This window comes from Antechinus flavipes, chromosome 1 (assembly GCF_016432865.1).
Source record: "Antechinus flavipes isolate AdamAnt ecotype Samford, QLD, Australia chromosome 1, AdamAnt_v2, whole genome shotgun sequence".
NCBI lineage: Eukaryota > Metazoa > Chordata > Mammalia > Dasyuromorphia > Dasyuridae > Antechinus > Antechinus flavipes.
The window spans coordinates 453,895,654-453,911,978 of record NC_067398.1 but is presented as its reverse complement, the minus strand read 5'-3'; the positions used below and the strand labels follow the sequence as shown (position 1 = coordinate 453,911,978).

General features: G+C 30.9%; 1 protein-coding gene across 1 annotated transcript in view; it reads left to right on the top strand.

Annotated features, from left to right (window-relative positions):
- Positions 1-16,325, top strand: part of PREX2 (phosphatidylinositol-3,4,5-trisphosphate dependent Rac exchange factor 2) — a 463,645-nt gene that overhangs the window by 411,077 nt on the left and 36,243 nt on the right. The window contains exon 38 of the mRNA XM_051970075.1: positions 4,724-4,826. Coding sequence (XP_051826035.1) covers positions 4,724-4,826 — 103 coding nt within the window. The remainder of the gene's footprint in view (positions 1-4,723; positions 4,827-16,325) is intronic.

Sequence of the window (16,325 nt, the reverse complement as noted above, 5' to 3'; positions counted from 1 at the left end):
AAGTAACAAAAAGGCTCCTAACAACTATTAGAAAAAAACAATTATATTAATAATAATGATAAAGAGTATGGAATATTGACTATAAGGGTAGTCTTGGGGTCAGGAAGATACGTGTGTGTGTGTGTGTGTGTGTGTGTTGCTCCTAGCACATGACATCTATGTGACAGTGGTGAAGTCATTATTTATCATCTAAATGTCCCAGCCAACTAAGACCCTAAATTATGTGTTCCTAGAGAGAATTAACTTACAAAGAGAAAATGACAGTTCTAGATTCTCTTCCCCCCTTTGCCCAAATGTGTGGTTCAAATAACCCAACTTCAAAGAAACACTTTAGAGGATTAAAGATATAAAAAAAATTTTTTAAATAAACAAATTGCAACTATGAGATGGAAAACATAAAATAATGAAAAATTGTATATAAAGGTGCTTTCAAAGAAAAGCTGAAGAGAAAGAAGAAAGGAAACTAATTCCTTAAGCATGCTAGAATTCAAGTCTCTCACTTTTCCTTGCAAACTTTGTATAGAGGTATTTTCTACATGAAAGGGCCTTATTTATGATAGTAAATATATTGGTATAATAGTTTTAATACATTCATAAATATATACTCCCATATAGTTCTAAGATAGCCTTTATTTATAGCACCAAATTCTACTCATTTTTAAATTGATGGGATAGTACATTGTCATTGTAGTTTCATTATAGTATAATTATAAACTTTTCACAAAATGCCAAAATTAATGATAAACATGGTAACATTTTCCTTTTACAAGATGTAAAATATCTATAAGATATACAATGAGAACAGGAGTGGTATAGGGAATATTATATGGTGGATTATTCTAACCTTAGTATATAAATACTAGTTCAAAATTCCAATTCATTAAGGCTCTTAATTGAAATGTCTAGCTTAGTCTCTTGTTAATCCTCAATTTTTATATATTCACAAAAATATTTGAATAGTAAATTTTCTTATTAACAATGGAAACATTTTATTTTATAGTGGTTTTAATATTGATTTTTATATCTTGATCTTAACTGAAGGCTTTTGCTTTGACCATGAGGAACTATTCACTCTTTCTTATTGTCTCTGGATAGTTTAATACTTGTGATCCAGTAGATGATCAAAATCATAATTGCTGAAGAAAGAGGCTATTTAAATAACTTCATATTAGAAAATAAGTTGAACAAGTGATAAAATTAAGTAACAAAGTAAAAAATTCCAGCATGTGATGAGTTCCTAAGCAGATCCCATCAAACATTCATAGAACAAATAATTTTAACATTTATAATTATTTATAATAAATACTAATAATTGGTATTAATAATAATATTTTTATATATTCTTATATATAATATAATATAATAAAATAATAATAGTAATAAATTGGAACAGGAAAGACTGTTCCAATATGATCAGGAATATAAGAAAGTATTCCCTTTAACACTATTACTAGTTAACATCATGTTTTAGCAGTGGAAGGAAGAAAGGAAGGAAGGAAAGAAGGAAAGAAGAAGGAAGGAAGGAAGGAAGGAAGGAAGGAAGGAAGGAAGGAAGGAAGGAAGGAAGGAAGGAAGGAAGGAAAGAAGGAAAGAATAATTATATTAATTATATTATAATTAACATTCATAATTTTTTTGCAAAAACAAGAAAAAAAGGGAATCTTTCCTACTTTTTCTGTGATATAACTATATAATCTTGATACCTAAATTAGGGAAAGACAAAGCAGAAAAGGAAAACTATGAACCAATATCCCTAATGAATGTTTATACAAATAGTTTAAATAAAATATTAGGAAATTAGTTGCCACACCATATTAGAAAAATGACCACTATGACCAAATTGGATTTATACCATGAATACAAGGTTGGCTCAAAATAGGAAAAACTATAAATATAATAAATCATGTTATTAATATAAATAATAAAAGCCATATCATTATATTACATATAGATGCTGAAAATACTTCTGATGAAATCTACTACTTATTTCTGGAAAAGTAGTTTTTAAAAATCATAAGAATAAATTAGCAAGTACTGTTTATCTAAATTTAAAAAACCAAAATTATTTGTGGAGAAAAAAGACTGTTCCAATATGATCAGGAATATAAGAAAGTATTCCCCTTAACACTATTACTAGTTAACATCATGTTTTAGCAGTGGAAGGAAGGAAGGAAGGAAGGAAGGAAGGAAGGAAGGAAGGAAGGAAGGAAGAAAGGAAGGAAGGAAGGAAGGAAGGAAGGAAGGAAGGAAGGAAGGAAGAAAAGAAAGAAAGAAGGAAGGAAGGAAGGAAGGAAGAGAGAGAAAAAAAGAGGGAGGAAGAAGAAAGAAATTCAAGGAATATTACTGACATAATATTTCATACCTAGAGACTTAACTAAAGTTTTGAAGGAATAATTAGCAACTTCCCCAAATTTTAAGACATGGAAGAAATCCACAAAACCATCAATATTCATATTTGTATACTTGGAAACATATACATATATCTAAATATGTATGTATAATATGTATGTATAATATGTATGTGCACATTCACTCAGGAAGAGCTAGAAAGAGAAATTCCATTAAAATAACTATACATACTTTAAAAAAAAATACTCAGAAGTATATCTCCCAGCATTATATCTCCCAGCATTTACTCAGATACTAATCAATTCATTTGCACAAATAAATTCCAAAGTAATACAGGCCTAAACATTTGATGAAATATTAGTTAATTATGGGTATTTTGAGTCAATTTAATTAAAAGTAACAATATTAATGTATTAAATATAATATTTAATGTATACCAATAAAACTCTAAAAGAATATTTTATATAGCAAAAAATAATGAAATTTACATGGGAGATCAAATGGACAAGGATCTCAAGGTTAGTAATAAAAAAATGGGGAATAATGTTTTGTACTGCAAATCAATATTCATTAAAATTATTTGGTACTGATGAGAGAGAGAGAGAGAAAGAGAGAGAGAGAGGGAGAACACACATTTAAACAAATTAGGAACAAAACGTATAGAATCAAACAAACACATTAGCACAGTGTTTCATAAACCCAAAGACACTTCCTTCTTAATTATTGTGGGGAATATTTATTGTTGGACAAAAACTACTGTAAAGACTGGACAGATTTCTGTCAGAAATTAAGTTTAGACTAATACTTTGCTTAATACACCAATATAAGCTCCAAATGGATACATTACTTATATTTAAAAGTTAAAATATAAATAAGTTAGTGGTACAAAAAAGAAATTAGCTTTAGATTGATGCATAGGAAAATTATTCATTACTATAGTAATAATGACAATCACACAAGATAAAATGGACAATTTTAATTATGTAAAACTTAAAAATTTTTTGGATAAGATCACCCAGAGTAAAAATTTAAAGAGAAAGAAGTTATCAGGAAAAAAAAATTGTGACAAGCATCTCATTACTAAAATATAAAAATAACTGATTTCAAATTTATAAGATTAAGAACTATTCTATCCTAGATAAATGTTTAAAGGATATAAGTGGTTTTCAAAGAAAAACTGGAAGCTTCAACTATCATTTGAAAATATTATACATTACTAACAAAAAATTTACATTACTAACAATTAGCAAAGTTCAAATGAAAACATCTGTTCTATCTCATGACTATCACAGTAGCAAAAATAATTTTTTTAAATGGAAATATAAATGTTGTATGGATTGTGGTGAAGCAGTGTTATACCCACAGAACATGGGCTACATGTAGTTGACAGCTCTGTCTAAAAAAATGAAAATTAAGCATATTTCTTCCTACTGATGAACTTAAAATATAAAAAGAGATACTATTTTAATATATAGTTAATATGAGAATTTGTTTTGATGGACTATATGTATATATATTTAGGGATTTTTCCCTCATCATAGGTGAGAGTAGGAGAAGGTACAGATTAATGAAAAAATATTTAAATTTAGTTAAATCATTAAATAATTAAAATATTAAATTGAGTTAAATTCAGATACCACCTTGTGACCAGAAACAAGTCACTTAACTTCTGCTTCTTCATCTGTAAGAGGGGAACATAAATCTCATAGAGAGATATATAGCATATACCTCATAGGATTATTTTGAGGATCAAATAACTATTATATGAAAATGACTTTGCAGTCCTTAAAGCACTCTTTAATTATTAACTAATATTATCTATAATATACACTTTGGGCTATGTGTGTATATATATGTATATGTGTCTGTGTGTGTGTGTGTCTGTGTGTGTGTATACACACACACATATATACTCAATGCATTATATGTGACATTTTATATGTGTGTGTGTACACATATATAATCTTTATAAATATTTGCCAACACATGCCACTAAGTGGAGCAGTAGATGGATCCCTGGGCCTGGTATCAGGAAGTCCTGAGTTCAAATGCAGCCTTTTTAACTATATGACTCTGGGCAAGTAACTTAAGTCTAGCTTGACTCCATTACCTCATCTGTAAAATAAGGGTAGTAATTGCACTTATTTCCCAAAATTATCATAAGGAATAAATGAAACAATAATTGTAAAACACTTAGCATAGAACCTGGCACATAGTAAACCTTAAATAAGAATTAGCTGTTATAACTATTACATATGTGTTATATAGATAAATAGATGGCACTGTATGGATTGAGATTCCATAGTACTCTTTTGAATATATAGATACTGTTGACTACAAGTAACAATTTATTCTGCTTTGTCTTTATCCACAGATGCACTCTGAGTGTTACTCTAGAACAGGCTATAATTCTGGCTAGAAGTCATGGACTACCCCCCCGGTACATCATGCAAGCTACTGATGTAATGCGAAAGCAGGTAAATTGAAATGACAAGTTAGAGTCTTCCTCTTAAAAATATAAAACATATCTCCACTAATGCCTAGGTATTAATACTGAAAAGTCCAGTGCAAAACAGAAAAAAAAATACATATAATCCTGAAACCTTTGCTGTGTCCTTTTTAGAACCTACCCTGCTAAAGATTGCTTCATGCTATAAAATGTAATTTTCAGTTTAATTTGCATTCACCTTGTGTGTGGTGATAAAATGGGATAGTATGGTTGTTTGTACATTCATATCAGGAAATAGCAGAAAATGAGAGTTAAAAAGCAGTGGGTTTAAAGTGACAAAAAGAGGTGACCACAGCTCATTTCTCATGCAAATGCCTCTATGACTTCCTTGTCCTGCTGGCTCCATGATGATGGGATTCCTGTAATAGAACAGTGGGATGATGGGGACACCCTGCCCTGAAAGACTGAAGATCTCCAAAGCTGTCTAAAATCTAATCTGGCCATGGGAGATTGTTACTCATTTGTCTAAATGGGGTTTGGTGATTATAAGGTTCAAATGAGACACTTAGGAATGGTAAAGTGTGTTGAAATGTAGATAGATTTTTAAATAGATGATAGATAGATAGATAGATAGATAGATAGATAGATAGATAGATAGATACAAGGGATTCTTATCATCCTTCTTTATATGATATAAATTATTAAATAGAACCTAATTTTATAAGTTTTATCAAAGAATAAGAAAGAAACTGTAGAACACTAGAACTGTTTGTGTTTTTTTTCCCCAATATTCTGGGTCAAGATTATTTGCCATTAATGGAAGTTTCAGAGCTTTGGTGTATTCTAGACAAAAATAGGTCTCAAATGTTAGAATAAACAATTAGGAAATTCATGAAAGCAGATAAAATGAAAAATACTGGTAAATTTGAGTACTGGTATATTTCTATAATTTTACTTTATAATATAAGATGCAGAGACATTTCCTTGAATGTGTGTAGAGCAGGAAAAAATCCATCAGTACAACATGCATTTCCAAAGTACCAACTCTATGCAGCAAGATGGCAGCTATATAATGAGTAGAGATTTTGGCTTTGAATCAGGAAGATCTAAATGTGTGACCCTGGGCAGGTCATATAACCTCAGTTCCCTCAACTACAAAATGAAGACAATGATAGCATTTGCTTCCCTGGATTGGTGGGTAGATCAAATGAGATAATATTTATAAAGTGTGTAGCACACATAGTAAGTCCTTAATATATGTTTATTTCTACTCTGATTGCTATGTAAAGCACTTAGCTAGACAGTGGGAAAAATAGAAAGTTGGCACAAGTCATGATCTCTGTGCCAAGGAATTCATCATCTATTAGGGAAATAAGGCACATACTTGGTATTCAAAATGGTATTAGAAAGCGACAAAATCAGGTACTGGGACAAAGTCTCAGGAGGTGGATGTGGCAGAAGGAAGGCAGTGTTTTGCTGACCATTCAAGATTTCAGGGTCAAGAGATTGCTTTTGATTTGGACTTTAAATGATTTGTTAGCAAGATACTGATGACTCCAATATCATTAAAGCTAGAAGCTACCTTAGAGATAATCTTGTTTGGCTTTCTCATTTTATGGATAAAGCAACTAAAAGGTGACATTCTCAAGGTCACAGAGTTAGTTCACAGATCTAGTTTTATCATTTCTCTGCTGAAAAATCTTTAGTAATATCCTATTGCTTCCCATTTCATGCTCAAACTCCTCTGCTAGGTATGCAAACCCTGCTATCTGATAATTCCAGTAATCTAATAGTCCTACACACTATGTGTAATCTTTACTTTGAAATTATACCATTAATTGAATTCTAATGCTTTTTAACTTTGCTCATGGTTTTTCTTACATTCATATGTCTTCCTGTTATCCCTTTTTTAACCTATGAATTCATGCCCATAAGAGAGAGTTACTGCTTACAGATCCCTTCCAGTCTCCCACATAAAAATTTCATTTTCTTTTCTCCTTTTCTCTCTTCTCCATAATACCTTTGCTGCAAGTAATTCTTACCCATATTGCTCATTGCTGACTCCTTTGGTTCCCAGGTGATCTTTTCAGTTCAGCTGGATAACTAAACTTTTGATCGTTGGAACTGATTTTTGTTCCAAGCCCACTACAGTCATTATATAAAAATTTTTCATTCCTTTGGTAAGAAAAATGGTATTTTGACTCCAGAGGAAAAAAAAGAGATAAATAATAAAACAACCTTCTTGGACTGCCATCTATTTCATTATTTCTTCAACCTTCAAGTACCTCTTCTTCACTCTTTGGCATTAGAATTTTCTGATCCCCATCCTCTCCTATCTCTTACATCCCAGTGGTATTTAGAGGCTGACATAATAGGTACAAATCTAAGTGATTTCCTATTAGGCTTAGACTAGTCATTCTGTAGTACTGTGGAATGCATATTTGTTTTAAAAGTACTTTATGGGTTTGCATATTTTTTATTCTAAAAGAAAAATGGGATGTAACGATACTATTATTTTTAATTTTAAGCATGTAATATTTTAGTAGCATTATGTATGAGAAAATGTATGTTCCATTTTCCAAATTTACAAATTAGTTTTAATAACACAGCACATTTGTCAGTTGAGGGCAGCTTTTGTAGTGGTATTTACTATAAATGCTTCATTAATAAAATAGCACTATTATTAAATATTAAGTGAAGTACAGTGAGTTTACTTTACCTTTTTACTGAGTCCCACCTAAATCACCTCTTTTATTTAATTTGTTTAAATCTTGATTCAAGAAGATGTCTCTGCATCTTATATTTGTAAAGTAAAAGTATAGAAATATACCAGTACTAGAATTTACCAGTATTTTTCATTTTATCTGCTTTCATGCATTTCCTAATAATTTATTCTAGCATTATATGATAATTACATATAATATTAAAATTATATCAGAACATATTGTAGATTTTTATTATTTGGATTTATACTTGCATGTCATATATCTTGTAATGTTATTATATAACATATGGTACAAAATTGATAAATGTAGCTAAACAGCTTAATTATTGGAAGTTAAAGTTAATGAATCACACTGAATATCTACTGTAGCAAAAAAGATTAGCAAATTCATAAATTGTAGATACTTTCTAATCCTGCCAAAGTAAATGAGTAATAAAAGCTTTGGATCCAATTAGAGTGTATAGTAAACTATTCATTTTTCCTTTCACAAATGTTTGAATTTCCTACAAATGTTGCAATTCATAGGGTTGTTTATGTTAACTTGTGAGCAGACCTAGGGCAACTAAATGCTACAATGGATAGTGTATTAGTTATGGAGTCAGGAAGGCCTGAATTCAAATATGACCTCAAACAATTTACAAGGATTTTATCTTGGACAAGTAAATTACTTAATCTCTGTTTACTTCAACTTCTTCATCTGTAAAATGGATATAATAATAGCACCTACCTCCCTGTGTTATTGTGAGGATCAAATGAAATAAATAATTGTAAAATGCTTAGCATAGTGCCTGGTACATAGTAAACATTATATAAATGAAGTTATCATTCATTTCTTCCTCATGATGAAATCCTCCAATCCTACCAATTTCAGGTGAGTTGCTGATCAGTATACATGAAAGAATATTCTCGCATGTTATAAATGAGAAGTAAATCTGTCAAAACTTTGTTATTGTTCCAAACAAAGCAGAACACTTTTACAAAAAATTAAAAACTTTACTGTAAACAAATATTTTTATAAAGAAAAGTAAAGATAGGAACAGAATTATTGTTTTCCTGGTGTACTTTTCTTTTGCATTATATATGTTACATATCTAAAGGGAAATTAGACTGAAATCAGATCTTACACCAGTTATATATACATGTTACATAAACAACTGCAGTGAAAACTTAATTTTGTCTATTGATCCTATTAATTATTCATGTTACAGTTCATAAATATAGTTACAGTTCATCAACCTAAAGATTATGCAGAAAAATTCAGCAGTGGATCAGATCTAGACCCACACTGAATTATGACTTGTTTGCATAATTTATGACACTTCATGAATTATCCTTTCCATATTGGGACACATTGAGATGTCTGAGTGATACTGGACAAATGCCTTGATCTTTCATTATCCAGGCAACTCTCTAAGAATACAGAGAAGATGAAGGAACTGTTTGGCACAGGGCCTGGGACACTGTCAGTGCTTAATGAATGCTTGTTGACTGACCTGCATTAGTGTAGGCACTTTTATAATCCAGGACTATTTTTTTTTCATTTCTATAGAGATGAAATCACAAGTCAAATCCCTATCTCTATATACAAGATAACTATTTTTAAATTTTTATTTTATTTTTAATTTATGGGATAAAACAATATTAACATTTGTTTTAGTTAGCAATGATTAAAAATGTGGTGATAAAGTCACATAGTTGTGAAAAACAATGTATAGCCAGAAAATTACTCTACATAGCAAATTCTTATGATACATATGAAACGTATCTATTTAGGAAAAATGATTTATATGGCAAAAAGTTATAGAAAATTGCTAGCCTTGGGAAACTAGATATCCTGGACATAGTCTTGTAAGAAAGTTAGAAAATTATTCTGGGTCATTTTATCATTCTGCATATTGAAAAAAATAGTTTTTCCACCCCAAAACTGTTAAAAGAGATGCAAATCAGATTTGTACACATTATTTAGAATTAAGTTAATGTATTATTGAAGCAGAATGAGATTGAGAGTCTGCTAAGTCTTTCCAGTGCAAAGCATGTATCAATTCACTAATTACTAAATTAGTTAATTATTATGATTGCTCTTAGGCAAAATCCTATGTGTTATTTTTAAAGGATTGAAAAAAGAAAGTACTTTAAATGTAAATTCTATAAGCAAATTTATAACTGAGGAAGGTTAATTTTTCTACCCATTTCTAGTAGATTCATTTCTTACACAGAATTAGTAATTGAAGAGTGTTCTTTGTAAACACTCTGTTTTACTACGTTCAACACTTCTCAGTAATTTTGTTAGGCATTCTCCCATTTTTTTCCTTTAATGGAAGGTCAATATTGCTTTTGATTTAAATTTATCTATCTATCTATCTATCTAGTTATCTATCATCTATCTAGTTTTGCTTCTGAGTACATTTCTTAGTAGATGCACTCTCTCATTTCCCCTCATTATTTCTTCTTCTTCTTCTTCTTGTTCTTGTTCTTCTTCTTCTTCTTCTTCTTTTCTTCTTCTTTTTTTCTTCTTCTTCATCATCATCATCATCATCTTCTTCTTCTTCTTCCTTCTCCTTCTCCTCCCTCTCTCTTGCCCCATTCCCTCCTCTCTTTCCCTCTCTTTCCATCTTTCTCTCTTTCTCTGTCTCTCTGTCTGTCTGTCTCTCTTTCTCTCTGTCTTTGTCTCTCTGTCTCTCTCTTTCCTCTATGTTGAACTTAATTTCTTTTTTTTACTACTATCTCCCAAAGTCTCTCTCTTTCTCTCCCTCCCTCCTTTCACATATCATTGACTGGAAGGAATTTCAAGGTAAAGTGTTAGGATAAAATCAAGTTTAATTTCATTTGAGAAATTGTGAAGTGCTTTAAGTGAACACAAATTGCTCATTATTGAAAACATTCTCTCTACTTCAAATTCTCTGAACACTAGTATTCTCTCTCTCTCTTAGTGATGCTATTATCATTCTTGACTATGGAACACTACAAAAGGAGATGAAACTAAATTACTATCCTAAAAGACCATAGAGCAATCAAAAAATTCATGAGAGTTATAAGCATACTACATTGTATCAGTGATAATATAAGTGTGTAATATACTATGAAATATTGTTATGTATGTGGTATATATTACAATATATACTGAATTAGGTGCTATTTTCCAGGATTAAATCTTACAGTTCTCCCTCAAAATTATAAATTTCAGTCAATATTATTTTATCTATGCTTTAATATTCATAATAAATGCATTGATGAGAATTTGAACACCAATGAAAAGTAGTATTCTAGAATTTGAAAAAAAAAGTATTTATTTTTGATTCTGCAATTGAATCCCCCATATACTATTTTGAAACTGATATATTAGAGACAGTCGTCAGTGGGGATTGGATGATAGAAACTATTCAAATAAGATATATTATGGGAATAAAAGGACTTGAACTCAAGAATAGTCCATGACTACAAAACTCTTCACAATGTTGCAGGGGGAAGAAGAAATATTGGTTAATAGAGAAGATGCATTGAAGCCATCAAGGCCATCATATAGTCATGGCATTACTACGGGGAAGGAATATAATTCTCAAAAGTCACAAGATTTGACTTTAAAACTAAGAAACCACAAAAGGAAGGTCTTAATTTTTGTGAGTTCATTTTTTGAATTAACATGCATGACATGAATCAAAAGCATATTGACTGGGGAGTGCCTTGTCCTAAAACATAGTGCTAGAAGAACTTGCGGATGAAATTACTTATAAAACACACCATCTTGGTATCTCAGTGACAATGGGACAAAAGAATTAATTTCTTGAATATTATTAGTGTCATTATAAAATGGAATTTTATGGAGCAGCTCTTGAAACTGCATATCAGGAATGCTTAAAAATCTAGGGTCATATTGGAAGGAGAACATGGAGGGAGAGTAGATAATAAATAACATGAATAGTATTTTATGTTTCTATTTTAGTGAAATCATTAGGCACAAAGGAAAACAAAAACAAAACTAACTGACTTTCCCAATAAAATGTAAACTCTCTGAGGACAGAAACTGTTTCAATTTTGTCTGGTGTTTCCAGTTCCTAAGTAGCCTTATTTCTATATTATGATCTTCAAAGCTTTTTCCATCATGTTCTTTTTACAAGGGATATTGATCAGCTAGATAGAATGCCAGCCCTGAAGTCAGAAGACTCATCTAAATGAGTTCAAATCTGGCTTCATATACTTGCCAACTGTGTGACATTGGGCAAGTCACTTAATCCTGTTTTTTCAGTTCCTCATCTGTAAAATAAAATGGAGAAGCAAATGGCAAACCACTTTAGTATCCCAAATGAGATTATGAAGAGTTGAACATGTCTGAGAAATGATTGAACAGCAATGAATAAGGGCTATTGGCAAGCCAATTAAATTGTTGCTGTCTGTATAAATTAAAAAAAAAAAGTGAATTTAGCCCCTGTTTTGCTACTTAACAGGAACTTTGCATAGGTCTGAAAATTGGGTTGTAGCACATAACTAATTCAAGGTTACAAAAGAACATGGAAACACAAGTTTTTCCTTTCAGGGGACTATAGTAACAATTTTAATCTTGTAAGGCACAAGAATGTCAAAAATGACTAATTTTAAGGACAAGTTGAGTAGCTTTAGGACTTAAATGAAAACATCTTGATTGTGTGTTCTTAGCCAGGGAGTAATTTCAATCTAATCTCTTTTCTTTTCCTGTTTTACCAGAGAAAACCAATTTTTTCACTTTTTATTTTTTCAATTATCAATCATATATTTTATTTCCTACTCCATCTTCAATGTAAAAGAAAAAGTTGTCATTAAAATATCTATAGTCAAGGAAAGCAAATTCCTAAATTGTAAATGTCTATATGTATTTCTTATTCTACACCCTTAATTATCTCTTCCTTAGGAGGTGGATAGTATAGTTAATCAGTAGTCCTTTAATGTCATGATGAGCCTTACTGGTCAGAGTTTTTATGTCCATGAAAGTAGTTCATTTACAATGTTTTTGCTTTTGCATACGTTGTTCTGGTACTGTTTGCTTTAATTTTGTGTAAGCTTGTACTATAGTTCAGAGGAATCAAACATGAAGCATGAAGGCCACATTACAGTTTTCACTTGTGTTCCAGATGAACCAGATTAAAATGTAACTGGGAAATATTTAATAAAATAAATAAAAATACTATAAAACATAATGCTAATATGTGTTTTCCTAAGTTAATATCTAATAGTCTGGGAACATTATATTTGCTTTGGTGTGCCTCTATTTGAGTCTGACATAAGTGCTCTAGCTAATTGTTTTCATCTCTCTGACAAAGTAGAAAAAAGGACCAAAATGTTAAGCATTTAATATTCATGGGGGGAGGGAGTAACATAACAGAATGATATCATTCATAAATTCTTGCATCTCCATAAGGAGCTCCTTCTAATAATCCAAAAAATGAATAGTAAGCATTGTTCTGATGAAACTTGAATATTAGTGGGTTGTGATTTATCAACCATATTAGCAGAGAAATGTAATCTGATTAAATAAATCCACTAATCAAATGAGTAAAAAAAAAAAAAAAAAACTCTTATCACATTAAATTTTCCAGGATCTCATCTAAAGAAATGTTTTTAGATGCTCATCAAAAGAAAATAAAATACCATTGCATTAATTATTTTGTGTAAGCAGTTGAGGGAGAGGGCATCAACATTGAGGAGTAGAAATTCCCACTAATACTACTACTTAGTACATTGAGACCTCAGGCCACTCATTCAGTCTCCATGGGTATCTCTTCCCTCATCATAAAATGAAGGTGGTAGGCTAGATAATCTCTGTGGTTCCTTCTAAATCTAAATTCTAGGATGCTACTAGGATAAATTCTGATTCAATTCCATAATCTAATACAGGTGTGACTCTCTCTAAGGCTGATTTATTTAGACTGCATATTCCCAGAATCATTTAATTCCTTGAGAAGCCATTACTTTTCCATTTGACCTCAAGGTCAGGAAAATAAGACTCTGCCTTTGGCGTGTAGCTCATGTTTTTGTCTAGAGGTCAAATGACAGTTTTTAGCTTGCCTTATTTTATGAGGTTATGGTTATCAGCTAGATAGGCATAAATTTTCTTCAAAACTAAAAGGAAAACATTCAAAACAGTGCCATAATCATTATTTCAAAGTGAGATGTGATGTCAGAACTCTTGCTTTTGATAAAAACTGTAACACCACCCAAGATAGCTGATAGCTGATAGCTAAGAGATCCAGGAGAAAGAACACTGACATGTAAATTAAGAGACTCTAATTTCATATCTTCTTGTATCTGTGATCAATATAATTTTCACTCAAAGTTTCTTCTCTCCATCCTTGATAGAGATCCTTTTTGGGCAATATGGCTTTGTGTAATTGTGATTATTTTAGTGTGTTAAGTTCTTGTTGTTGTTCAGTTATTTCTGTCATTTCTGACTCCTCATATTCCCACTTGGTATTTTCTTGGAAAAGATACATGAGTGGTTTGATATTTTCTTCTCCAGCTCATTTTATAGATGAAGAAACTGAGGCAAACAGTATTAAATATCTTGCCCAGGCTTACACAGATAGTTAGTGTCTGAGACTACATTTGAACTCAGACCTTCCTGACTCTAAGCCCAGCACTCTATTCAATATGCTACCTCATTAAGTATTTAGCTTAATAAATTAAATTCTTGATAAATGCTTGTTAATTGAATGATTGACTGAAAATATAAAACAACACAGTATAATATAGTAAAGGAGTACCAAGAATAGAAGAACAAATCTTGCCACTGTTAGATGCTTGTTGTTAAATCTTGCAGCTGACCTACAATGTTAGAGGGAGATTCCACACTAGAATATTTCCCACATCAAGGAAATTGGAGATCTAGATTAGCAAAAGGCTAGCTATGGGAATACAATATAACTTCCCAAGGAAATGTATCTTATACTATGCAGTATAATTAAACTCATTTTAAGGGGGGTGGGGGAGGAATCTTGTAACATCTTCCCAAGGCATTACTTGGTCATTTCTAGAATTAAGCATACTTTACAGGAATGGTGAGGTAATTTTAAGCAAACTTGCCCTAAAAGTGATCAATGATAATTATGTCATATTAATTTATGCTACCCTTCCACTGTTATTTAGTGTTATGTGGTTACAATATGGTCATTTGGAGGATTGTATTTGAAAATGAAATTGGAAACTGAATTTCAACCTATTATAAAATTTCAGCATTGAAAGATATTTCAGAGATAACAAAGTTCACTTTGCAACTGGTCAAGAATTCTCTCCATAAGATATGACAAAGTGTAGTCTGAAACCATCTTAACTGTAGAGGGAACCAGAAATATAATTAAAATATAATTAATAAATATTTGGCCAAAAATATAAAAAATACAATAAAATAGAGAAAATGTTAATATGTTGTTTTCTAAGCTAATGTAAACCCACTAGGATCCTTTGGCAGAGTTTATGTCCCCATTTCTATTTGAGGTTAATCCCATTGCTTTTTAAAATCACATTGCAAGAAAGCTCATGTAGCTCTAACTGTTATTTTGGAAGAAACATCTTTCCCTGAGTTCATGTGGTAGGTCACTGCTGCCAAATAAATTTATCCCACACAGAAATTATAGAGATAAAAATCTAGATTTTATTATGCTTAAGCACAGGTTTGGGAAGCAGAAAAATTACCCTGAAAAAATATACAAGTTATTGGCAAAGTCTCCAAAGAAAAAAATTACATTAGACACACAGAAAGATATATATTGTTTAAATGTAAAACAATACTCATGGCTACTTGTGTCATAAAGATCACACAGACCCAGTCAAATAGATACATTATCTTATTTTTCCTTCAATTAAATTTAAACAAATTAAGGTTAGAATAAATTAGTAAATAGTTAAGTTTCTCCACAGTTTGCAAAATGCTACACATTAAAGAAGTGAGTTTATTGAGGTAAAGGGAATTACATGTTTCAAAGATAACCATTTCCTTCAAGTTATGCCAATATGGTCTGATTTCCAATCTTCTCACTATCCTAATCATCTTCTCCAATTTGCACTCCAACTTATTAAATACTATCCAAAATGTAGCACCCAGGAGTAAACACAGCTTCCAGTTGTACAGGGGAAAGTACTGTGGAACTTTTACCTCCTTTGTGATAAAGACTGCAATTTCTTGACTCATAATCTAACCAGTTAGACTTCTGTTCTGGGAATTAAAGACTTATGTCTTGTCTCCTGGACCATTATAACCCTGGGTAATTATTAACCACTTTCCCCTCAAGCTTGTCTGTTACCAAATGGGATAAAGATGATTATCACCATTTTCCCTCATTGGTTATTATGTACATTATTTTTAAAATGCTCCTAGTAGATTTTGAGTTTTTATAGAAAACAGAAACTATTTAAATATGATGTGTTAACATTATTTAGTCACAATATACTTCATTGATTCTGTATATTGACTTCATAGTTTAAAAATTGTTGGCTGTATTACTAGTACTCACAGATTAATATCCAAACATTAAAAGGAAAAGAACTCTATGCTATTCATTTTTTTAAAAATTGAATATAATACCATTACTATTCTCAATCAGCAACATATTTATTGAATACTTATGAGCAAGTTAGTATTTCCCCATGACTAAATGATCTAATGGATGTAGGGATGGAGATAAAAGTGTGAATTGCACACTTCAAAATCACTAGCTATCAATTAATCCCCCTTTAGTGTTTATACTATAAAATTATATTACAGAAGCTTATGATTCATTGTTTTTCAATTCTCTTTACATTTTACTTGCTTTCAATCTCTGTCTTCCCCCCCCCTTT